The sequence below is a fragment of the Rhinolophus hipposideros genome, assembly GCF_964194185.1.
Source record: "Rhinolophus hipposideros genome assembly, chromosome: 18".
Taxonomy (NCBI): domain Eukaryota; kingdom Metazoa; phylum Chordata; class Mammalia; order Chiroptera; family Rhinolophidae; genus Rhinolophus; species Rhinolophus hipposideros.
Window position 1 is genome coordinate 35,386,843 of NC_138064.1, and position 27,279 is coordinate 35,414,121.

The 27,279-nt window shown below is 38.2% G+C and overlaps 1 protein-coding gene across 1 annotated transcript; it reads right to left on the reverse strand.

The window, feature by feature from the left end:
- Positions 1-1,068: 1,068 nt before the first annotated feature.
- On the reverse strand, positions 1,069-26,019 carry STEAP2 (STEAP2 metalloreductase). Its single transcript, XM_081080242.1, has 5 exons — positions 25,797-26,019; positions 12,108-12,632; positions 9,118-9,645; positions 6,093-6,257; positions 1,069-4,126 (listed from the first exon to the last, which is right to left on the reverse strand). Exons 2-5 carry the CDS (start codon positions 12,597-12,599, stop codon positions 3,839-3,841), a joined length of 1,473 nt encoding a protein of 490 aa, XP_080936368.1. The 5' UTR covers positions 12,600-12,632; positions 25,797-26,019; the 3' UTR covers positions 1,069-3,838.
- Between the last annotated feature and the right edge of the window lie 1,260 nt (positions 26,020-27,279).

Below are 27,279 nucleotides of genomic sequence, written 5' to 3' on the forward strand. Positions count from 1 at the left end.
GAACTAAAAGTTTTTGGTATCATATGGAGATGATTTCTGAATATGACCACTTTATAATTTCTTTGCATTAAAAAAATTGAAGAACCTATTCATTCCTGTAAAATCCACTATTGAAAGGTAAGAACAGACTGTGTTTCCACCAAAATGATTACAATTCCATTTTGAGCAATTACACATACTGAATACATACCGGAATTTATTTTAGTGACTTACTGTCAGATGAACAATTGCAGATAATACATCTCCTTTTCTTGATGACACATCACAAATACTAATCTTAAAACCGGACAGGTGTATGTTTTACGATGTATAACACTGCTTTAAGTCGTGAATTTACAAAATAAGTTCCACACAACATTTTAGGCTGAGTAAATACTGATTTCAAAACAGATTTTATAGACTGATACAGGTTCTTCATCAAAAAATAATGAATTACATTTATGGTACTTTATTTAAAATATCACCTAAGAAACCTTAATTTCACAAACAATTTCACATTTTTGGGGGGAACTCCATATAGAATTTATTATGAAATAGTTTAATGGTAAAAAGCAATTTAAAAGAAACATATTACATAAGAGATAAACAACACAAAAATTGAATATGATATATTCTTGAAGCCCTTTTACACAAATAATTTTCATAATTTGACTATGAATGTACCTCATGTTACTATTACCAAATTAATTTTGAAAGTAAAATTACTTAATCAAGTCAGGATTATGCCAATTTATGAGAAAATAATCAGGTAGTTTAACACTGGAGTTCATTAGCCAATCCTTTATGTAGTACAAAATAATCATCTCCGATAAATACTTATAAATATAATTTATTCATACTTTAAAATATTTTAGAATTTAAATAAAAATCTCTAAATGTAGGCAATCTTGGCTAAATTTCCATACATGCTTTGAAAAATATATGTTAGCATGAATACATTTATATTTAAACATGATTTTAAAAATTATTAATAAAGGAGACAAGAAATCTGCACACAAAAAAGCTAAGTAGCATGATTCAATCCACGATTATTTTCTTCTCAGGAAAAAAATTACTTTTTTTTTTTTTGCATAGGTTTAAGACTGGGTATATTTTCTACATTCTTATAATATTCCCAGGGGCACTTCTCAAAATACAGATTAGGAAACAAATCCATGTTACTTTAAAATCCCCTCCACTTTCTCACATCTAGCAAAAACAATTCAATTCTACTTCTGAGGCCAGAGTAATGACTTAAAAGAAAATGATTATGAATAAAAGTGATGAAGAAAAATAATGAGGTAGGAAATAGTAAAGTAAAGCAATTAAAACTCAAATAAATAAAGCAATTAAAAGTCAATATTTTTGCATTTTTTAGAAAGACAAACATTTAGAATTATAATGAATATATTATATTTATTCTAAAACTTCAAAATTAATTTCATCTGTGTAAAGGAGAAAAGGAGATATCATTTGAAACAACAGTTACACCTTATATACATTTTCATAACACTTTTCTCGTATTTTCAAAGGCCCCATTTATCTGTCATAGCGATAATTTTACTTATTGGCTATTTTATACATACCTGAAACAACATACTTCAATAGTGATCTAACTTAGAAATATTTCATTGTATTTTTACATTAAATGGTGAATCTATGGTCTTAAGACAGTGAAACTTAAGGAATAAGAAAGTATTGAAAATATGCTGTTGATTTCACTAGTCCACTACAATAGTTTATAGGTGTTTACCTTTAAAAGTTATCACTCAACTGAATTTCTACTAAAAACTAAGTGATTATCAAGAGGGGAAGAATATAATTAAAGAAAATGGAGAGCTAGAGCAATTAAAAAATAGCAGATATTAAAATCCACCAAGAAAAGAACTGCAGAGAATCATGTGTGACTTACCAAAGTGACATAACACCAAGGTAGTGAGAGCCATTGGTGGGAAACGTAGCCTCCATTAAGAAAAAGTCCTTGTTCTTTTGGCAGCTGGATTCAGTATACCTCAATGGTATTGTGATAAAGTTTAGAATTGTTATAATTTCAGGAAGAGGAATGCGTATCACTGTATCTTATCTGCATTTTTTAAAAAATTTTATTTTAACAAGAAAAGAGCAAATGGAAAAAAAAATGTAGGGCATTCTAACCAAAGTTTGAATAAAATGCAATTTTAATGTGGAATGTCAGCACTGACACATTTTATGAATACTTTGTGTGATTATATCTCTAGAGTGGATTTATAATGAACCACTTACTCTAATATCCATCCTGCTTGCAAATTGCTCCCTAATGAATGGTTGAGCACGCATAAGGACTTCTCAAGAAGAGAAAAGTTGATGACCAACTCTACAGGGACTTTTTAAGATTCTGCAGGACCTCAGCCATTCATTAAAACCGCTATGGTCCTCTCTCTGCTGGAGTCCCTTACTGCACAGAGAGCCGTGCCTGGGGGGTCTCCAGGGTCATGTCCCACGTAAGATCCCCTCTCCCCCAGGATAAGTGTGGATTATCCCACAAGGAATAATAAATATATGATTGTAATATTTTCATACATCTTTTGGTACCCACAACTCACTCTAAAGAATGTCAATGCCTTTATACAAAAGAGGAAGCTTCTAGATTGGCATCCTGAATGTAATGCGGGGGATGGGGCAGGGGCCATACAGACTAGTGGTTAAAACCACAGCCTCTGAAATGTGACTGCCCGGACTTGAATGCTGGCTCTGCCACTTAGGAACTCCATGAGCTTGGGCAAATTACCTAACTTTTCTATCCTTCAGTTTTTCTCACATGTAAAAGGAGGATAATTGCTACCTCCGTCACGGAGTTGTTTTAAGTATTAAATGGGATAATATAAGTAAAGCGTTGAGAACAGTACCTGGCATGTTATACTCCCTCAATGAACTTCTATAAAATCCCATACCATAGAGAGTGGTGACTGGCTAAGGTGCAACAATAAAGATCAGTTGACAAACAACTACCTGTGTGTAAATGTAACACTTTCCCTCTGACCAGAAACCATTATGAGATTCCCGGGATTGGTACTGTATCAGAAAAATCAATGTCAGAGGCCAGGTGTTACTGGCTTCTCCTTGACAATATATTGACAATATATTAATGTGCAAATGGGACTGCTCTGTAATAAGAGAACGAAGGAAATCTTTCATGAGGTACACATTATCAGTATGTATTTCCTGTCTCCACGCATTTTAAATACAATGTCGGGTTCAGTTTGTCTTTTTAATTTGTGTTTGTTCACATAATCACATTGGTTTTTACAATTAATTAACATTCTTCAAATCCTATCTTAGGAGAAAAATATAGGAACGTTACCATGCACAGTTAGCTAGATGCTAATGTCATGTGTCCCTTCTTAAAACTAATGTACAATTATGCATTTCTGTTTCTTATGCTGGATAACAATGAAAAACCTTACTTAAGCTTCGGAAAAAAAAATGTTATCTATTGAATTATATTAACACTTAAAATTCTCCTGGTTTGCAAAATTTTCTCAACATCATACTGTATCTACATTATTAACTATAAATATTTTTGCCTGATTGTGGAATGTAATTTGTTAAAATAACAATAGTATTACAGTTGTGCAAAACAAAACCAACCATATCTAAATTTCAACAATAAGTTAACTACAAAAACTCATATTGGCAAAATAGGACATTTGTGAAAAATAAGTGGAAGAAAACGCTACCAGTAATTTGGCTGAGATCACAGTGAACAGGGTTCAGCCCACAGCAATCTTACAATGCACTGGCAACTGAACACAGCGGAGGTCAAAGCTAATGGCATGAGTAAGACCTTGATATGGCGTCAGCAAGCACCACTTCCCATCCATCACATCACTGTAACCCTCTCTGGTGAGAGGTGCGGAACTGCTCCTCCAACACCTTCTTCTAGAAATTGGCTCTTTTCCCAGCCTTTTTTAATTCTCTTTAGCTTTCGGCTTATGCATGGCAGAAGTAAAATGCTCTTACCCAGAATTACAATTGAGGGCAAAACAAGAGCAAGAACGAAGTTTGGTGGTGTATAAAACCTGTAATACTCTTCTTCAAAAGCTCGTTTCCATCCATAAATTAAAACATGGAAAGTGCTTATGAGCAGAGCGACATAGCCAAGGGTAGACTTGGGGCAGGAGAGGAAGGAAAAAGAAAGAATAAGAAACAAATTATTCAAACTCATAAATTAACCCATCGAGTTATACCATGCTTATGTTTTGATAAAATGATTTTATCTTAACTTACCGAACTACTCTTTGTTCTCTACTGAATTAAACAATTTAAATATTTTCACATGTATATATATATTTATATATTTATATGCACACTTTGTTTTACACAAATTAGGCCATACTGCATATTGTTTAATATTCTAATTATTTAATTGACACATAGTATATCAAGAACTTTTCCCTTCGTGTCATTAAATGTGAAAACATGACTTTAATGCTGTGTAATAGTCCATTGACTGGATGTGCTACAATTTATTTAACTGTTCTTTTTTGTTGATCATTTACTCTGTTTCCAGTTTTCCTCCACTATACATAATGTCACTTTAACTCTTTTCTACATTTTATTTTATTTCCTTAGAACTGATTTCTAATTGTGAGATTGCTGATTGAAACATCTGGCTTTTCCTTAAGTGTGTTAATAAAAACTGCTAAGCTTCTTTATAAAGGTTATCTACATTTCTGCCAGCTGTGCATACTAAAAAAAAGTGTGTGTGTATATACATATGTACATACATATATATGTATACATACATAAATATAGTAAAATTAAATGCTGAGGAACATTCTCTTAAATGTATACATACACACTTACATACTAGTTGAAGATATATATATAAAATCTTATATATTAATATGTAATATAAATATTTCAAACATGTGGCTTTATTCATTATATTAAATGAGGTTATCAAGAGCACTTCAGTTAAGCAATTATAGGTCACAATCTGATAGGTCAGCACTCTGGGTTCCCTAAGTTATTATGTTCGATTGCTTACTTTGAGAAAAGGTCTTTTACATAAAATGTCGTATTACATCCATATAATGATATAACGTCTAACCTCACTGGGAATAGATCAAATCTCTAGCAGAAAATTGTTGCTTGCAAATACTCATCTAAATTTATAATGATAATTTGCACCATCTATCACTTTTATCAGAGGGCCTTCTATTTCTTTTCAGATGTGATCAAACTAGTAGTTGGGAAAGTATTCATGTTTTCTTTCCTTCAAAAAGGAAAAATGAATTTCAACAAGGGATCTACCCTTAATCTGAATGAGATTTTTAGATGACTTAAAAACAAAAAGCTCAAGCATACCGACAAAACCTCCCAAATTTGGTGTGCCACCAAAAACAACTGTTCGCACATTGTGCTGTAAACCACTTGGGTACAACTAATACTGATTTTGTGATAATATAGATAGGGTCTAAGTTTGAGTTGTATATTTTTTACATGTGCAAATTTATTAAATAATGATTACTGGTGGTGAATATTTAACTTATTAAAGAACAATGGTGTTTTGAAACCCTTTTATAGACAAGTATACACATATGTATATAACTTATATGCTAACAAGATTCATAAGGCTGGTTGCTTGTCATAGTCCATTAATCTAGTTACCTAGTTTTCCACTGCTTGTGTTCTTTCTTTTAAAATATTCAGAATGACCTTCTCTCCACTTGAATTCAAATTAATGAGTTTTTCTGGACAGATAAAGATGACTCAAACTACAAAATAATTCTTCATTCATTTGGCTAATAATACAGTGACTTTTGGCATTAACCTTGATCTAAACTCACTTATCCCCACTTTCATTTTTTTTCTTTTAAAAATAACGTTTCCCCATAGCAAGGAAGGCAGGCAATGCTATCAAAGCCTTCCAGTAGAATCCTATACTGGTCTTTCACTTATTAAACCAGAATGGTCCTAAGCTAGCCTCCAAGGATATGTGTTCTCCAAGCTAGATACATAAATGCACCCCCCCAAAGGCACTCCTTTTAATAAGAAGCACATTTAAAATGAAAACCTTCACACTTAACCTCTATGCAGCCCACTCCTTCACCAAACCAAATCCCACATACCTGAATGAAACTGAATTCCCTCCAGTTTAAAGCATTGCTCACTGAAGGGATGGACGTCACAGCCAGTAGGGAAAGTAAGCCAAGGCTCATTATGCCGAAGGAGATATACATTTCAATTCTCCAAACTTCTTCTTCATTCCAAGAGTTTTCAATATTTGCATGAACCTAACAGAGCAAATGCAAATTTCTTTTATTTGGTAGAACATTAAGTAATTCAGCACAGAGTTCACGCTTGGCAGAAGAATACACCACACATGGACATATTTAAGTTGTGTTAATTCAATTTAACAAACAGTTACGGAGAACCTACTACTGGATGGCATTGTTTCAGGTGTGGGGGAAAGAGAAGGGAGAATTAAAAAGAGGACTAAGATTCTCTCCTTCCTTGCCTACATACGAGAAAAGTGGGTAGACCTGTCATCACATTTGTAATAGATCACGGTTACAGAGACTCTGGAGTCCTAAGACCATGAAATGAAGAGTAGTTGGTTCCAGGGTGACACAAAAAAAGTACTGGCAGTTAGACTTAATTTTGAGGTACTTTTACAAGTTGGTTTAAACTTTGTTGAATATTTTGGGTGCATTCTGGCCTTCATTCAACTTAGCATCTAGGAAGGGAATTTCTAAACTACTTCTGTATCTTCCTCTCTTTCTTCTTACCTTCTTTTCCCCAGAAACCTGAGGTTTCCCTGAGGATAAAGCCCTACTGAGTGCAAATATTTATCCACTTGAATTGTCTCATTATTTAATATGCTTTTCCAACTGTCCAACTGCCTCATTCCTATACAGTACTTTACCAAGTATCGTTCCTTCACACTGATAATTCATGTATAATCAAGTCAGGCTTGATTAATGCTGGACAGGAGGTATTCTGCATAAGGACTACTTTCAGATGTACATAATATAATCAGAGTGTCGACCAAGGGTTAGACTCTTGGGCTAAAGCTTTGATTTAAATAAGTATTCATGCTAAACAGATTCTAATTTCACACCAGCTTAACTTTGTCCAGTTCCAGTTAACCAAACATACCTGAAGTTAAAACAAAGATAAGCTAGTTCTTAGCCATTAGGTCCCTGGAGCAATTATACCAACATGCGGAAAAAAGCCAGAGAGTTCCTCTGTGGAAAAAGGCTCTTCCTATCTTGTGTGATGTTTATACAACCATACCTCGGTATACCCAGAAGTTACAACCTGGATCTACCTGCCCTCCCAGTTCATTCCTTCATTCCACAAAAATGTTTTCTAAGTGTCTACTATGTGCCAGGCACAGTTCTAGGCATTAGGCATATATCAGTGAACAAAATGGACAAAGATCCTTCCTCTCTTAAACTTACTGAGGAAAGAATGAAAATAGGGAATGTATAAAATGGAGTCATTTTAACCAAGCCGCCAAAGTTGTTAACATTATGAAGGTTGAGGCATGAGGAAAGACTCCATTCTTGTTCTAACTAGCCTGGGAACTTAAAACTTCTTTGAACTTTCCAGCGCTGTGTCAACGTCTGGATATACAACGGGACCTCCAGGTAACCCTCTAATTATCCCCTGAAGGCTTCACTTATCCAGGCCACCTTGTTACCCTCTGAAGGACTCATGTATACATCTGCCTGATACCCATTATGGAGACCCCTGGGCCCTGACCAGACTTCCTGGCACCCATCTTCCAGTCCACCTGGTATCCAGCATCCTGACTGCCTGACATCTGACTAATAACCTTCCTGGATTAATCCTAGGACTAAGAACGCAGGACTGATTATTCTCAAGATTGTACTTTTTACTGTAAGAACTTTGAACTTTTCTTTCTTCCTTGGAACACTTCTGGCTTTTTGTCTAGCTGTGTTCCCAGTTTGCAGACTCCAAGGCCCTTGAATCAATCTCTGTCATCTATTTCTAGCAAAGTCTCCAGACTCTTTTTGAGTTTGTTCAACATTACATTCTGATGAGAGAAGGCAGACAACAGTAACTATAATAAACAAGGAAAACATAAAGGATGTTAGAAGGTGGTAGATTGCTATTGACAAAAGAGAAAGAGCAGAGTATGCAGGAGGGCCTGGGAGTACCAGGGTAGAGTAGGAAGTAGGTAGCAGAATGCAAAATGGTGTCCAATGCAGACCTCATTGAGGAGGTAATTTCTGAGCAAATGACTTGAAGGGGGGCGAAAGCTGGTCGAGCAGATAGCAAAGCCTTAGCATTCAGTTAAGAGAAGTGGTATTTTTGGGGAAAGAATGGCTTAAAAACATTAATGTGTTCATTTTTTTCTTGTCAGATTATTTTAGGTTGAAATTGTGGAAACAGGCATAAGTACTAGATGCTATATGCTTGGACCATGATGCCTTAGTTCCTTATAAAAAGAAAAAAGCCTTTTCACATTTGTTTTGGTGCAATGTCCTCGGCTTTCATAAAAAAAAAAAATGCTACATCAAAGAGCTTCAATGACAACATTCAAGTCACATTTGCTGAATTGGAATTATTGAGGAAATCGTAGCCTACTCCATCATCAAGCTCCTTTCATGAAGCTTTCCTTGAGATTTTCTTGAGCTAAGTGCTAGAAACCCTTCACTTGAGGAACTAGTATCTTTACTGCTTTCTGATAACAAAAAAAGTGTACGTCTTCTCATCTTGACTTCTTATTCTGTTTTATATTTTCATTGGTTCTAATTGTATTGTATACATTTACTAAGAATTGCCTTAACATTTTTGTGGAACACAGCCATTTACAAAACATTAAAATAGTGACATGTTCAGTACTGAATGCAATCATTGCAATTGTAACATTTAAGAAAAAAAACCCAACACTTTATTTCTCTACTTTTATTCTGCAAAGAAAGGGATGGTTGCACGTTTTGCAAACCTACATGATTTTGAATTAGCCACATGATTCTTATGCCCAAACATTGTTTAAAAAATACTTTCCCTGCCCAAATATACCAAAATTTCTATTATGAGGTATGTAAAATTGTATTGTTTTTAATCTTATGTTTTACAAATTACATTAAGCATCAGATAAATAACAAGCACGTTCCATACCTGCTGATAAGCCATGTTGAGAAACAAGTATCTCTCTGACCTTCTCATTGGTAAGCAGAGGCTGTAGGCAACGTGCACCGAAGCGAAGAAAAAACTGAGTAATCCAAGCTGTTTTCTGCACTGTAACCATGTCTCCAGCCAAGGTGGAAATCTCCTATACTTGGTGCCGTAATACAGTTGATAAGCAGCTGCCAGGAGACCTGCCAGGTATACTAGGGACAACAAAGTAATGGCAACTATGGGCAGGGTTTTATTCACAATCTCAATAGGAATCTTGTAAAAGTCACTCTGCTGGTTTCTAGCATAGGGATGTATCACGTCTCTGACAAAGGAATAAAGGAAGAAAAACATGGCCAGGCTTATGGCTACTACCACTGGCCCTCTCCAGAGAGTAAACAGTCGCAGGGGTAAATTTTCGATCTCCCTGGCTGATGACAATGATCCCAAGTCAACGGGAATGAAATTCAACTGCCGGGCAAGTTCAACAACCTGTTGTCGAGCTTGAATATTGTTGCTGCAGATATAAACCTGTAGCAAAAACAAAAGACGCATCATTATTATTGTTGTTTATAAAATGGTAATTATCCCACACTCCACTTAATCTGTGGAGCATCACTTGTGGCAACCTTGAGTGACGCAAAAAGTTAAAGAGATAAAGCATGTATTACGTAATTTATTAATAGATTAAAATAGTGGCATAGAAAACGAAGCTCTTGCTACCTGTGATGACATGAAAATAAAATGCAGAAGACTCTACTAGAACCTGAGGTCAGGACGTCCTCAGTGGAAGGGAGGCAGGAGGAGAGAAAGGTTTCTAGGCCACAGGTTTCTGGTTCAGTGGTACTTGCAATTTCAGGTGTTCCCTTCACTGGGGGGCTCGGAGGAGTCTGAGCTGCAGACCGTACCTCTCCGCACTCCAGCTCTCTCTCTCCCTCAGGGAACAGGGTGCGGCTGGTCATCCAGGCTGTCCCGAACAGCATTTAGTTCTGGGACTGCAGTGATTCTGCCTAGTAGAGTGATTGCAAGCACTGCCCTTTACGGATATTCAGCAGGAGAGAAGGTGGGCATGGACTCTGGATGAATGAATTTGCAATTAAAACCTCTAAATGATGTCATAATGCTGTACTATTTATAAAATTTATCTTTGGCTAGGAAACCAATTTACCAAATATCGCTGAAAGTACAAGTACATTATTTCATTGGTCAGAATAGTATTATAAGGCTTGGTTAATTAAAAAAGTAAATCAACGGCCATTTTCTAAGACTAAGGTGTTAGCTCTGTAGGAACTCTAATGACCTGATAGGTGGCGGTGAGGGTGGGCTTTCAAGCTACCAAAACCTTAGATATAGTACTGCAGTTGAGAATTCAACAAATATTTATTGAGCACCAAATTCGTTGCTGGAGTAAGCCACTATTACTTATGAGTAGGACATCTCACTTTGGGCTAGAAAAATATTGCTATAAAGTCTTTGAGAGGTATTTGAGGAAAACAAATTCCTAAATATATCCCAAAAGATGTTTATATAAGGGCTCTGGAACAGACCACACTGAAAATATTTGCATGCTAAACCTATTTACATTATGCTGACAATGTAAAGCTCTCTGGATTATTAATTTTACCTACTATTAGCCAGAAGAATGACAAAGTTTATACTATTTACAAATGTTCATGAACTTTTAAAATGGAGTGGAGAAGAATACCTACATACCAAAGAAATAAGGAAAAGTGTTCTAAATTAATTTATTATAGTTGTAACAATGGTGAAGTAAACTCTTTTATTCATTGGGGAAAAACCCTATAAATAATAAATAAAATTTTATAATAAACCTAAAAGGAGAAACCAAACATTCATAATAAGGACGTGAAGACTATGGGATACAAATGCAGCTATTTCTGTAGCTCACTTTGAATTTAATTACTGTTCCACGAATTTGTTGTTGTTATTAAACAATTAAAATTATCACAGATATAGGCAAAGGATTAAATTCAGATTTATCCAGAATTTATTTGGTCTATATCCATCACTAAACTTTAGAGGATATGCAAAAGAAATAAAAAAAAAATCAGAAATAGCCTCTAGGAAATTTGGAAAGTACATATTCTTTTACTAGTCTTCCAAATTAATGACATGAAAGTGAATGGTTATTATTATTCTGATATGCTACATACAATGATACAATGCTTCAATTTGTTTTCTAAGGCATCTAATCAACTTTCTTTATGGATAAAAATAACAAAAGTATTTTATCCTCATGCTTAATTATAATGCATAACCACACTTTTAAAAGATTTTTAACGTGCACTATTCTGGATGTTTACCTATAAAAGTTCTCATTTCACAAAGCCTTTGATGGAGCTCCCCATCTGCTTTATTCTCACGTTGAACTAAACAGAATCTTTAAACTAAAAGAGAACCTAAGAAATCCGATCTGCCTCTACCCTCCCCACACAGATTAAAACCTACACTTAAGGTAAAACAAACTGGACTATTTTAAATTCTATGAATCATCTATGTAAAATAAAAAGGTACTTCAAAAGCATTCTTTTTGAGGGTCAGACTACACAGTATTTCATAAAGAGATAGAATACAAATAGCTGCAAGAAAGGAAGAGGGAAGATGAAAAACAGGGAAGAAAGGTTGGGAGGGAAAGAGGGAAAGAAAAAAGACACATTTGCTTCTATTATTGTTTCTATTACTGAGGAAGCAAGGAGAGGCACAGTGGCCCGCGTCCCATTATTCATCAGCCAACCTGGCCTTTTCTTGAATTAGCTGCTTATGGCAGGAGAGTCCAACTTGTTTTCTCAGCTTTCCACATTATTTTGAGAATAGAAAACAGTGCCCTTAACTTACAAGTGCTCACACATACTTTTCAGAATGATAATCATTGTGGATGTGTGTTTGTAAGAATTTGGTTTTTAACTGTATAATATTTGTTTACTTACATACAAAATACCAAATAAATAAGAATAAAGTTTAAAAATACACACCTGCCGGCTGGCATCCTTAGGTCCTAACTGAAGTGCCCAAGCTGAGACAACATTAAATCCTTTGACAATCAGGGAATCCGGGAATAAGGAAGCCAGATATTCAGCATTGGACTCTGGGTATTGGTTTATCCTCATGTTATTGCTCACATCAATCAGGACTTTACCCACCAGCAGATGTCTCAGGTCCCAGAGGGAGGTGTAGTGTTCTCTATGTATAGCAATAAAAATTATATTTGTTTTCGTCAGTGCGTCTTCATGATGAGTGACATCCACCACATGAGGAAAAAATTCGGAAGCAAACTTAGGATTTCGACTTCCTATGACCACATGATAGCCACATCTAATAAGTCGAATGGTCAGAGATTTGGCAAAATCCCCACTCCCGATGACACCGACAGTGACCTTCCTTGCATCTTTGATACCATTTATGCCATTAGGCAAAAAAGTTTCGCTAAGGCTCTTAGGGCTCCCCAACATAGAGATGGATGCCATGATGTGGACTCTTCCAAGATCACCAGGGAAATCCTAGGGAAGAGAAAACAAAAGGTTCATCTGTTACCTATTTTCAAACACTGATACACTTCGGGACATTACAACAATGTCCCTTGTTTTTAGAGGTAAAATTAAAAAAAAAAAAAATTTTTTTATTGGTGAATATTGGGAACAGTGTGTTTCTCCAGTACCCCTCAGCTCCAAGTCGTTGTCCTTCAATCTAGTTGTGGAGGGCACAGTTCAGCTCCAAGTCCAGTTGCCATTTTCAATCTTAATTGCAGGGAGTTCAGCCCAGCCCACCATCCCACGTGGGAATCAAACCAGCAACCATGTTGTTCAGAGCTTGCGCCCTAACCAACTAAGCCATCTGGCCACCCCTAGAGGTAAAATATTTTGACAAGCTATGTAACCTAGAACACAGCCAGACACACTCTGTAAGCTAAAACAGAATCTCGAAATAGAAAAATGAACTGTTACAAAGTTGATGTGTGAAAGTGGGGCTTCTCATATTTTAATGTGCACACGAATCACCGAGAATCTTGTTAAAACGTAGATTCTGATTCAGTAGTTCTGGAGTGAGGCGCAAGATTCTGCATTTCTAATAAGGTGACACTGTTGTTCTGCGGACCCCTCTTTGAGCAGCAAGGCATTAGAGCACAAAACAAAGAAACTGATGTTTTCACTGAGAACTTTTAAAAAAACACAGTTCTAAAAAGTCTGATTACCCAGGTTCTCAGCAGATCAGAGGCAGCAAATTGGAAATGCTGCTAGAGATAAAAACGACTGTGATAGGACGGGATAGCATGCAGGACAAGAGAAAAACCACAAAGAACTGCTTACATCCAAACTATCTAGAGTCACCTGAGGGTGGAGTCTACAAACTATCCTCTAGCGCGTGACTTTATTATTAAATGAGAGTAAGATAAATCAACTACTAAAAATAAATGAACCCTGGCACTTAATATCACCAGAAAAATAGCCATCAAAATATAGCAAAGGATAAAATTAAATATCATTGGCTTCCATCATTCACCCTACATCCTATAACTTGTCACTGAGAAAGACAGTTTCCCTTGGGAAAAGGGTGTTAGTAAGGTGTTCTACGGCCTTAAATGACACAATACTTATGAAATCTTTTTCTTCTGCTCCTATTCATTGGTGGAATAGAATATGAGGCAGTTATTCTTTCTGGAAAAATCTTTCAAATTCTATTTAAGTGACTAATGTCTGAAATGTTCGTAATAACTTCCTCAAGAATACCAGTCTAAGTGCCATGAATCTGTGTCACTATCGGGTCTGAATGAAAAACACTCTCCCATTCCCTCGCTGCTGCACAACTTCTTTTATACTAACACCAGATGTGGAACACTTCAGAGGATTTAATGGATTTTACAGGAACAGTTAGAATGTTTCAAAAACATGTTTTTAGGGATTTTACTAAATGAAAGTTGAAACTGCCATAGCCAGGAAAATTCATTTTTTTACCCTAGAAATGGATCATATTCAATGACTCCAAAAAAAATCAGTAAATTAATCTGAAGAAAGACAATTAAATATTACCTAATGCGCATGGTAGCACATTCTTGTGCCAGCTTTGTTTGTGCTTTTTATATGAACTGATTGAATCCCCACAACCCCCTGTGAGATTGGTGCTGATACTGTCCATTTTGAAGATTAATTAGTTTGTCCAAGGTCAAAAGAGAGAAAGCGAGGGAGCCAGGATTAGAATCCAGGCAGTCTAGCTAAGGCATGTATCATCTGGGTGCATGTAAGGAATTTAAGAAAGCGCTTTTTCTTTCGGTATGGGAGGGGGAAGGGAGAAGGGTAACAGTTGCGCTTATATTAGTATATTCGCCTTCTTTGGCCGTGTCACTGAGCCTAAGCATTATCTAGTGATTGTAATGCCTGACTCAGATCCTGGGGAAGGAGAAAACTATTTTTGAATCTATTACGCATGCTTCATTTCACATTTTTCAAGATAGAATGGGTGGTAATTATCTGCTTTCCCTTGATTGGTTCCAGGTACCCAGAAGGCCAGGAGGGGTTCAGAGGCACCAGGGTAGTACCAAACCATCAACATCCTTTTGGAGAAATCGTGGGCTATCTTGCGGTTCAGGAGCAGTTAAAGTAACCAGAAGCAATTAAATTGCTCATTTCCTTTGACGACAATTCAAGGTGAACTGATCGCTTACCCCTAATAATTTATGTTTTCTAAGGGTGGAAGGGTTACTACACGCACACACAGGAACCCAAGTGTCCTGCAGCTCAGTCTCAAGTTCCTCTGAGTAGAGACTGCAGCATCTCCCAAAAAATAGGAATTGCAAAAAATCTTTAAATCTAAGAAATCATGATGGTGAGGCCTTTTCAAACTAAAAATGAAACAAAAGCAAAACAATAACAGTTATCTGCTTATTTTACAAAGCAAGTTCAAATCCCTTCAGTAAATCAGAATGTGAACTGGCAAAAATACATTGGGATCTAGTAACGTCACCTATGGGCCCCTCGTTACACCATGTATTGTATACATATTTATAGGTGACTGTTCTAACAAGTTTGGGCCTTATTCACATTATATTTCTAATGGCAGGTTCTAACTGAACCCTTCAACATTGTGACTGTGGCTACAAATAAAAGTGGGCCTAATAATTGAGGCTCTTCATTATAGTTTTAAGGAATGTAAAAGCATCCATAAGACAGAGGGAAAAAAAAAACACCTTTAAAGGATTTGATGGCTTATTTGTGTATTGTTGAAAGCATGTACTACTACGATGCGCGTGTTGCTACATCACAGGTCACAATGCTTTCATATATAATATTATCTTATTTAATTCTCAAATGGCTGTGGAATATATCTTATTCCCATCTTAAAGACGGGAAAACAGGCTCAGGGGAAATTTAGCAATTTGCTTAAGACAATGCCGTTTGTAGTGACTCAACCAGGATTCAAATGTGAGTCTTCCCACCTCTGCTCATTCTAAAACTGAAGTTCAAACATTATACGGGGAATCTTAAAACTGTTTACATCTCTAAATGTCAGCCATAACTATATTCTCTAAAAGCAATACTAACTTTAAATACTGTGTTTCCCCTGAAAATAAGACCTAGCCAGACAAACAGCTCTAATGCATCGTTTGGAGCAAAAATTAATATAAGACCCGGTCTTATTTTACTATAAGACCGGGTCTTATGTAATATAATATAATACCCGGTCCTATATTAATTTTTGCTCCAAAAGACGCATTAGAGCTTATTGTCCAGCTAGGTCTTATTTTCGGGGAAACAGGGTAGTTACCATATGAATCTCAGCTTAGGAAAATTTTAGGTAAATCCAAAGCTATATGCTTAGGAATTCCAGCTACAAAACAGATAAAATATTGAAATAATTCCAATTTTTAGATAAAAACCAACCAAAGATCTAAATTTATTAATAGCGCAAAATAAAACATGAATGGTTGCTAGGTAACTCTTGGGAAACCCTGGATAACAACTCATTTGTCTTCTGGGAACTCTGCTGACCCCCTGAAGGTGTGTTTGCTTATAGAGGGAGGGAAGAAGAAAGGGCTTAGATGTTTTGGTATCTTGTGGAACTTATCCATATACAGACCTAAGAGTAACCCATCCCCACAAGCTATGGCTAACTATCTGGTGCTGAGACACCAGAGCAAAAGCTCATCAATCAATTTATAATTTGCTAAACTACTGTTTGGATCACTTGATCACTTAACAGCTGAGCTGAAGTTAACACTTGTGATATCCATAAAGAAACAGGTTATACAAATGAATAATGTCAATACCTGAAGGAGGTTTACCTAGTATTTTAAAAAAAGAATACTAAACACCTTACATTGTAAATTTCCACTGACAAAGAATGAAGCAACTATAATCTAAGGACAGATATACCCTGCTGTGACCCAGCACGAATTTATCAAGGCCAGTGTGTGCTTTGCACGTTAGAGATAAAGGACAAAGAAGCATGGTGCTTATACTCAAGGAATTTACACTCTAGTTAGGAAGAGACAAGATGTACTTAGAATAGAAAGCAGAAAAAACCTCACATCAGCATATAATTAAGAACTAGATTGTATCATGTTTTCTAGAGCACACTCTAGAAAACCGGGGAGAATAAATACCACATGGTGTTCCCTTACCTCAAGTCATTCATATATATAAAATTGTATCTACAAAATAATCTCTGAATTACACAGAACGTTTTCAAGCCAGGTTGATGATAGAGCACTACAGGTTCATTCTGGCTTAAAACTATAAGGACTCAAAGTTAAGTTTGGTTTTCACTGAACTTAGCTTACTGGTTTCAAAATATAAAGTTATCACTGGTCTACAGCAATGAAAAAGCATGTGGAACAACTAAATATGTTTAAAAATCTGATTAAAAAATGGGCCTATGACCTAAATAGGTATTTTCCCAAAGAAATCATACAGATGGCCAAAAGGCATAGCAAAAATTGTTCAACATCATTAATCACCAGGGAAATGCAGGAGAACAACAATAAGATACCGCCTCACTCCTGTCAGAATGGCTCTCATCAATAAATCAACATACATGTGTTGTCAAGGATGTGGAGGAAAGGAATCCCTTGTTCACTGTTGGTGGGAATGTAAACTGGTGCAGCCACTATGGAAAATAGTATGGAGGTTCTTCAAAAAAGTAAAAACAGAACTACCGTATGATGCAGTTATTCCACTTTTGGGTATTTATCCGAAGAAAACAAAAATATTAACTCGAAAAGACATACGGGTATGCACTCCTATGTTCATTATAACATTATTTACAATAGCCAAGATATGGAAACAACCTAAGTGTTCATCGATAGATGAATGGATAAAAAAGATGTGGTACATATATAGAATGGAATTACTCAGCCATAAAAAAGAATGAAATCTTGCCATCTGCAACAACATGGATGGACATGGAGGGTATTATGCTAAGTGAAATAAGTCAGACAGAAAGACAATACTGTATGATTTCACTTACATGGGGAATCTAAAAAACAAAACAGAAACAGACTGATGAATGTAGAGAACAAATGGTGGTTGCCAGAGGGACAAGGTGAAGGGGATTAAGGTGTAAAAAACTTCCAATTACAAAATAAATAAGCCATAGGGATGTAATGAACAGCATAGAGAATCAAAAGTCGATAATACTGCAATAACTTTGTATGGTGACAGAAGGTAACTAGACTTATTGTGGTGATCGTTTCATAATGTATATCAATATTGAATCATGAAATTGTACACCTAAAACTAATACAATATTGTAAGTCAATTATACTTCAATTTAAAAAAAATATTAAGTACATTGAAACAGTAGAGAGTTTTTCATAAACCTATTCAACTTAAAGGATTGTCCTTCACTCTGAGAACATGTCTTTCCTACATTTTTGGGTGCAAGTGTCCTTTCTTCATAAAAGGACAGTGATAATAGTTGTTTGAGTTGGCAGTCCTATAAAGATCCCCTCCCTCCTTTTTATTTTACTGTAAAACCTATAAGCTTGAGGAGCACAGACTTAGCAGACATTAGGAAGCTTTCTATATGGAAGTGCTCCTTTCTAGAGAGGGCAGAAAAGCTCCCTACAGCTGGTGATGTCTGCTGAATACTCAGGTGAATACATTCTGGAGATGAAATATCAAATATCCCAATCTAATTTTCTGTGAGTGGTGATTTTTACGTCATGACCTCTGGGTTGCACAAAGATAACCTAATTTCTCTTGGTATTTAAATAAACAAATTTATACCTGTGACAATACAGAATTTCTTTGAGGGAAGAGGTGGATATTTTTTCCTTCAGGTTTTTATTTTTTGGAAGACGTTTCTAAGTCCTTTAGAAAACTCCAGAAGCAAGGCTACCATTCTATTTGACAAATCAGACTGTGATTTCCGAAGTGGCCGTGATCCAGGTGTGGTCCCTGTACCAACAGCCGCAGCATCCCCTGGGAACACGTTAGACATGTCAGTTTTCAGGCCCTAGCCCAGACCTCCTAAATCAGAAATCCTGGGATGGAGCCCAGCAATCCGTATTTTAAGAACCCTTAGGTGATCTTGATGTGTGTGAAAGTTTGAGAATAACTGCCCTAATGTAATGCAGTCCAACTACTATTCGCTGTTTGTTTGAATATTAAAATCCACTTAAGTTAAATGATTAAATTCTTTCCTTTAGCTGAAACTCTTGGGTAATTGGTACGCCTCCGCATTTGAAATCCTTTTCCAAAAATTATGAAATAGTAATTTTATTAAAACTATGTAGATTTATTCTTTGAAATTCTGTTTATATTGCAATTGTAAATGATTTATTAATAGTTCATACTCAGATATGAGTGTCTTTTGGTGTTCATGTTTTATAGAACCAACCAAAGAATGTTCAGAAAAGAAATATAATAGCCTTATAGCTAAAGCTTCACTAACTCTAAGCCTCCCAGACTCTGCAACCAGAATTTTAATAAGACAAATTTAAAATAAGCAGTCATTTCTATGATATTTCCTAGGCTCAGTATGTAGTCAATATATATGTTCATATGGGTATGATTTTATGACATTTCTAGACCTTAAGTCACCAAAATAAAACATCATATATTTATTACTTTACAATACTAGCGCAGGAAAGAATTTAATTCATGTCAGAAAGATTTTCGACAAAAAAAGCTTTCTGATTAAATTTAGGTTAGTTTACAAATTCAATTTCAAAAATTCATTTCCCAAGGAAGGACTTCAGATAACAAAATTTTAGAATCCTCATCAATATATTAAAGCAACAATCCCCCAATAGCTCCCCACCCATTTTTCTTCTATGTATCGGACAGAGGAGAATGCTATATGCGTCCTCCATCCACCTCACCAGTGTAGCCATGTGCCTTGTGCATACCTGGGCTTTCATAACAATGCAAGTTAACATGATGACCAACAGGTATGTCTAAAAGGAAGACATAGCAGTAGAGGGTCATAGCATGGCTGAAATAATTTCCCCATCTGATAACCTAGCTGCAACTGTTACTTTGAGATAAGGATACCTATGTTTATTGGTTAGCAAATATAACTTTTCCTGTGTTGCATAACTTACTTATAAATAAATAATCTTCCCTGAAAGGCCTGACATTCTAGCTTCTATGCAAACCCATTTCCCTGATTTCAGTGCAATACCATAAAACAGATTATAAATGGCACCAATGCCCCCTGGGTGCTATGAATTTTAGGGATCTCTGGTGATTAAAATCAATTTAGAAATCAGCCCACAGCCCCAGATCATAATGATAGTCATCCATCCATCCATCCATCCATCCATCCATCCATCCATCCATCCATCCACCCCTAACCATTCGCCTCTTCAATATCTTGTTGAGCCCCATCCACCAGGCATTTGGCTAGGTGCTGACACTCCAAGGATACAAAACAAGCACTGGCTTCCTGGCTATCTAATCAGTATGATAGTCATGAATGTTAAAGTATACACAGCAACTAAAAAAAGCTTTATCGAGGTGTAATTTACACATCATAAAATTTACCCACTTTAAGTGTATAAATTAATAATTTTCAGTAAATTTAGTTAAGCAACCATCACCACAATCCAATTTTAGAACATTTCCATCAGCAGTACCTGTTATTACGCAAATATTAATAAAATTGGACAAGAGTAAATGCTTCTTTAAAAAAAAAAAATTCTGCCTCCCTCAATGTTCTGAAAGCCCCACTGGCTTTCATACACAGAGCAGAGTGTGACCCGAGGTTTGCTGACTCTGCTTGATGCTATGAGAAGAATAGAGGGTCCCACCATTTGGCTAAGCAGAGAGGCAGAATTGAAGTCTTGGAGCTGCCTCTTCCCACAAGGGGGAACAACTACTAAAACAGTGGTTTTCAACTCCAACTGCACACTGGACTGTAAAATCAACTGATACCTAATCACCACCCCACCACCCAGATTTTTATGTAATGGTCTGGGGTTCAACCTAGGCATCAAGATTTCTTTTCAGAGATCATCTGATGTCTTAATATGCAGCCAAGATTGAAAACACCTCTACTAAGAGATTCAGGATTCAACCTAATGCTTATTTTGGTATTTGGAGATTCCAGATGTGGCTTTTTGATCCTCAGTTATGCTCATGTTTACAGTGTTGTTTGTAATAATGAAAAACAACACTAGTGAGAGAATAACAGTTGCCCTTGAACACAGGAAGCTGAAGGATTTGCATGCAGTCCTTTCCCCTTTCCCACTCGGGCAGGAAGTGTATCAGAAGGTCCACTCACTATTTTGCAATTTCCTCTCTTAGTTTTCTGGAAGGGCAGTGTCATTCCTTAAAATGTGTCATCCCAACACACAGCATACTTTCTTCCTGTTGTTTCCATAAGATTCGAAATTCAGAATATTCCAGGGCTTATCTCTCTTTCTTCTGTCTGACAAAGGGCTCCTCTCCTCAGTTCTCCAGGCATAGGTTTTCCTGACATGAGCAGATGAGAGTTTCTAAGAGGGCTGACTTGTTCTAGAATAGTGCCTATCAAGCTGCAGTGTGAATATCATCACCAAGGAATCTTGTTAAAATGCACATTGTGAATCTCTAGGTTTGGATGGAGTGAAGCTCAAGATTCTGCATTTCCCCCAAGCTCCCAGGTGATGCCTGTTGTCACGGTCCATGGGCCACACTTTGATTAGCAAGGTCCTAGAGTCCCTCTACTTTTTGATTTGATGTTATTTATGGGTCATACAGACGAAATAATTGAGACGACTATGGCACTGATAGAAAGTTTTGTTTATGTGGTGTTGAGATTAAAGGACAGGCCGAGGCTTCTGAAATCAACTTGTTTTTTGAGTGCATTTCCTTTGTTAAATGGAAAACAAAGAGGTTGTACTTGACTCCTGCAGTCCTTTCAATAAAATTCTTTTGTTTCCAAGTCTTAAAGTTATATGATAATGGTAATATCACTATCTTATATTTAACACTGTGACACTTCAACTTTATGAGCTCAATCTAAAAGTGTGATTTAAGTGTGATGGTTCAGTGTGAGGTCGGAGGGATAGTGGATGAGGGGAGGAGGGGAGTTCACAGTGTGAGGGATATAAATGATGAATGTCTAAGTATTACCTTGTCTTGTACACCTGAAACTAATAAAAAAAAAAGTGTGATTTAAGTAGCACATGGGCTCCTCGAACTATCAAGGTCACAGTTTTCTTCAATGGACATTTGACTTGCTGTATGCGTTTAATACTTGAAGTATATTATCAAGATATGATAATTTTATTACATTCAGCTATATAGCCTCCTAAGATTTTCAGCTTAGAAGGGTTTTTTTTTGACATTCCTCTGGCTGAACGGCAGCTGCCATCCTATGTAAATTTATAAAAATAGAACCTAATTTATTTCACATATAAACATCTAGGGAATTAATTAATGGATGATAGTAACCCTGAATGGGCTATCCTCAGAGATCTTGATGACATTCAAAACCTGCTGATTTACATATGTTATCAAGAAAATGTAATCCTCCATGGCCATGAGATGGGGTAGGTGGAGTTTTGACTTTGCAAGGCCACATCGGAAACTTTTTTTGTCTTTCCTACCAACACCCAGTTCCTTGGAGGTTCATGGCACCTCATAATACCCTTTTCCCATACTCACTGCTGTCATCTACTGACTTTTAGTTTATTCTTTATCACTGGTGACTTGGGCCCCACAATGCATATCTAGTTTTCCTCACTACCCCAACTGTTGTCATGCTTCTCCAGCACTACACCATTCAAGTGGATGAACCGTTCAACCTCACGGCCTCTTATTTCCTTCACTTACTCATCAAAGTCCATGAATCTTTGCCTCCACTCCACCTGTCACTCACTTTCTGATATCTCCAAACACTATCTCCTAGCCTTCTAATAATCTTAGTCAACTATTCACACTGATAATTCTAGACAGAAGAAATCTGATTCATTGAACTCACTATTTTCTCACTCTCCATTGATCTCCTACTGGTTTCGCTTTATCCATCCTGGATTCCATAGTATGTATTATATTTATCATCACTTGTTTAAAAAGATTGACTCTTCTTGTGGATTAAATGTTTGTGTCCCCACCCCTCACCTCCCCCCATCCCTGGCTCCCAGTTCATATGTTGAACTACTCCCAATGTGAAAGTATTAGGAGTTGTGGACTTTGGGAGATTAGGTCATTGAGGGTAGAAACCTGATGAATGGGATTAGTGGCTTTATAAAATAGGTCTTGGAGAGCTCTCTCCCCCTTCTGCCATGTGAGGACACAGCAAGAAGATGGCCGTCTATGAACCAGAAAGTGGGCCCCCCTAAGACACCGAATCTGCCAGTGCCTTGATGTTTAACTTCCAGCCTCCAGAACTGTGAGAAAGAAATGTTTGTGATTTAAGGCACCCAGTTTATGGTATTCTATTCCAGCAGTCTGAGCGAACCAGAACAGCTTTCTTGCTCTCTATCACATCCACTTGACAAAACTCTAGGCCTGAAAGAAAGGATACCTGGGTATCCATTTTCTGTATCCAAGTTGATGAAGGCTGCCAAAGAAAATCAGACAACTGAGCTCATTAGTGTCACCTTAAATTCATGATCACCAGCTTCACCCATCAAACAGTGTGTCCACTTCTATCCTGGAGACCATCCCCTTTCTTTTCCCAACGGGCGGTAATTATGATCTCCTCAGAGACATCTCAAACTTAACAGGTTCAAAACAGAACACTTTTTTTTTTTTTTTCCACCCAGACCTGTTCCCATTCATCCAGGTTTTCTCATCTCAGTAAATGGTACCATTACCCACCAGCTGCTCAAGTCAAAAATCTGGGATTCATTCTTTAGTCCTTGCTTTCCCTTCCCCTTGGCATAAAATCCAACACCAACTCCTGTTCTCCAAAATAGTTCTTAAATCCCTCTCCACTGACACCAGCTTAATCCAAGTCTCTATCATCTCTCACCTAAACTCTGCAAACATTTTCCCTCTACCGTCTCCTTTGCCTCTTTTCAAATCATTCTCCACACAGCAGCTAAGATCATCTCAAAGATGAGCTAACACAAATCAGATGATGTCTCTCCCCTCGTTAAAACTCAATGGCTGGGACGGTCGGGTGACTCAGTTAGTTAGAGGAAGAGCTCTGGGCAACTGGGCTGCTGGTTCGATTCCCACATGGGCCAGCGAGCTGCGCCCTCCACAACCAGCATGAAGTCAATGAGCTCCCAGGGAGTGGGGGGGGCGGTGGCCAGATGGCTCAGTTAGTTGGAATGTGGGCCCTCAACCCCAAGGTTGCCAGTTCGACTCCCTCAAAGCCCTCATTGAACTCGGTAGCCCTTGCACAACTCTCCAGTCTCATCCTATACGACTGTTACTCCCTACGATCCAGCCACAGCACCCTTTAGAAAAGGCCAATCTCTTTCCCATCTTGGGAATTTTGCACACGTAGTGAATCAGTAGAATGATTTACCCCAGTTTTGTTCTGTTTTCCTTTCAGGCCTTGTTAAGTTTCCTTTGTAATTATCTTATGTAATTGTTTCTTTACTCATTACTATTTCTTCCACCAGACAAAAAGCTCCTTGAGGGCAGAACCAGGTTTGTCTCGTCCATCACTGCCTCCACGTCGGAAATAAGAATGCAATAAATATTCTGTGTTGTTGAATGCATCTAAAAATGTCAGGACCAAGAGAGATCTAAGAGGCCTCTAGGTGAGACCCCTCTTTCTGCTGATCAAGACATATGGACCCAAAGGGGATAAGTGGTATGTCAATGTCACAGTTCTGTCAATGTCATGGTTACTGACTGAGCTCAGAATAAATGCATTTCCTCAAGTCCCGATTATGTCCTGCAGTCTTAGTCTTTCAAACTTTTGGTGTGCTTTCTTTCTCACCTTTCTAACTCATTTATGATCCTTTCTTTAAATATTTGTTTGCCTTCATCTGTGATTTTTCAATATTAAAATGTAATTATGCTCATTCACTACAAGTACATTTTCCCTGTTACCAGTACAATAAAAAGTGACTTCGATACAGCTTTTCTTTTCATTTCTGCACAATTAGCTCAGTTGACTATTACTGATATGGTTTCATTCCCCCCCCCCCAAAAAAAAAAGACTGACTAGCTAAGAGAAAGAAACTGCAAACTGTTTTCTAAATGCTCTGCAAAATGTCTAGGATGAGTATTTTTCTTTTGTAAACAGCGTTTAAGCTATGAAAAAAACAGAAGTAGAGACAGAGTAAAAAATATATGTAGCCTTAGAGAAAAAAACAAAACAAAACGGAGGCAACCGACACAATGAAGAAATAATAAAGGTGGAAAAAGTGTGTATGGGGTGGGATGGGGAAAGTGGTTTGGAAAGAGAACTAAAAAGGTGCCCAGTAATGGGGCTGTTAATTGGACTATAATCAAATCAAAGCCATGAGGGTGGGGGAGCTCAAATTCTATTTCTCCCAATTTCATCCATAGTTGTGAGAGATAATTAGCCATGGCCTGTAATAAGTTTTTCCACCTAAAAAATGAACTGCCTGAGGAGTAAAAACTGACACCAATTCTTCTCCAAAAAGTGGGGAAGATAATAAATGGAAATCTCTCGACAAAAATTCTCTTTATCTCTCTGCCCTATTTTAAGAGCAAGATTTTTAGGGCATAATTTTCAACAAGTTTTGGCTCAGGCTGAAGACAGGATTCAAAGGTAATTTAGGACATTCAAAGACGAGGTCAATTACTTCTCACACGTAATGGCCCAAACACATCACGGTCACATAACTGGGTAATAAACAAAATGACTACTAGAAATACTTCCCTGTCCCAGTGCTGTCTGATCTTCAATCAGGTGCACTTTTAGGCTGCACCAAGCCTAAAAGTGGCTGGTAGACCAGGGAAATAACCTTTCCTTCTGGGGCACATCCTCCCTGGGACGATGTCCTTCCTGGCCTCTACTCTCCAGGGGGCCCAATCTCAGGACTATCTGGGAGCTCTAGGAAGACCGGGGGGTGGGGGGTAGGGGGGAGGAGAGGACGGAATCGGTGGAAGAGACACCTATCCCCACCGTTCCCACCCACTCCCCACCTCAAGGTGCCAGGGGAGCGGGAACCCCGCCAGCTCAGGGCGGACGCGCTCAGAGGGCGCGGAATCCCAGGAGGATACGTGCCTAGCGCGTGGCGCCGCCTGCATCTTGACCCTCCACTACGCCGCGACACCTCGTCTCGCGTCCTTTTCTGACCCACTCACCTCCGCGCCCTCCACACCGGGCAGAGGCCAGCCTGGCAGCCCCCCGGGAGCGGCGTCAACTCCCCAGGGGCCCGCCCGGGCTCCAGGGCCTAGGGACTGCGCCTCGGCTCCGCGGATGCAGGGTGGCTGCCGCGGCGGTCGCGCTCCGGCTGCTCCTCCGCCTCCCCAGGCTGGGTCGCGCAGAGCTGGAGAGGAGGCGGAGGGCGGGAGGCGCGCGGAGGCCGGCCTCGCGGTGACGCGCCGCCTGGAGGGCCAGGCGGGCGGCGGGAGCGCGGTGCAGCGCGGGGAGGAGTCGCGGAGTTCGTAGGGGGAGGGCGAGGCGTGGGGAAGAGTCCGGGAGGGCGCCGAGAGCCCCGGGGGGCGGGCAGAGCAGCCAGCAGTCCCGCCTGCGCGGCTCCAGGTTTCCAGTTTTGAGCGCCCCCCCCCAAAAAAAAAAACTGGGAGCAGCTGAGTACCTGCCCCTCGCCGGAGCCCGCCTGCAGGGCTCCCCGAGGATTGCTTTAGAAACAGCTCTAGAAAAATCAAGCCCACTTTTGTACTCACTACTTTTGTGCCTGTGGTCGCCTTTCCTCTCTCGATTGCTTTTTATTAGCCCCACCCCCACCCCCATTCCCTTTTCCCCACTCTCAGTTCCTGTCAAGTCTCCAAGAAACTGCGCTGTTTCTCCTGTACGTGATCTGTCTCTCACCTCCACTCACTCAAACCATCTTTTGGCAGGACTGTTTTTGGAATAAAATGTTTAGAAATGTCCTTTCGCGAACCACATTTTCAAATTCACTCGGATAGGGGGACCCTCAAAACGGGCAGATTGGAGATCGGTCTGTTGACTTTGACCTTCACTCTACCTGGTGCCACGCGAACTTTGGTGTTGGGGAAAAGAGGGTTAAGCCTGGAGTTAGGGGACCTGTGTTCCTGGGAAGACCTCTTCAAGTCGCTGGGGCCACGGTGGCCTTGAGTGTTCAGGGAATCTCTGAGCTGAAAGGGCACCTTTGGCTAGGAATCCTGTGAAATTTCTCCCTGCAGATTACCAAATAGGTATCTTTTATCTCTTGTGTAGAAAGTGTCAGTAGAAGAAGCAAGATATCTTTATTCTCAGATATAAAATCAATTTACTGAAATTTCTCAAATTCGCGGAATTTTTCGCATACGTTAGTGAATTCCCATTTCAGCAAATTAAGTTTAAAAGTTATCTCTCCCGGTGGTTTATTAACCAGGGGAAAAACCGAGAAGGGGGTCTTGGATCGATCATTGAACACTGCCCTTTCCCCTCTGAAGTCCATACACGGATGGACTTTGCAAATACTGCTTTGGAAATACATCCTTTGTTTGACTTGACATGTGGTCCCTCCTCCACCGCCAAATATTATTAAGGTTTAAAGTTTAGGCATAAGCTAAGCTTTTAGTGGCGTGTTAGGGTATGGAGCATTGGCAGCTGATAAAATTCTTCCCATGTGGTAACGGGGAAGAAATAATGTTTTTTATA

Bases quoted from the DNA above. Each gene is read 5' to 3' on its own strand.
- STEAP2 (XM_081080242.1), bottom strand. From the start codon at position 12,599: ATGGCATCCATCTCTATGTTGGGGAGCCCTAAGAGCCTTAGCGAAACT. The intron at 6,258-9,117 runs GTATGGAACGTG...TTGCTCTGTTAG, and splicing joins TCAACATGGCTTATCAGCAG to GTTCATGCAAATATTGAAAA. The intron at 4,127-6,092 runs GTATGTGGGATT...TCCTGCCCCAAG, and splicing joins GGGAATTCAGTTTCATTCAG to TCTACCCTTGGCTATGTCGC.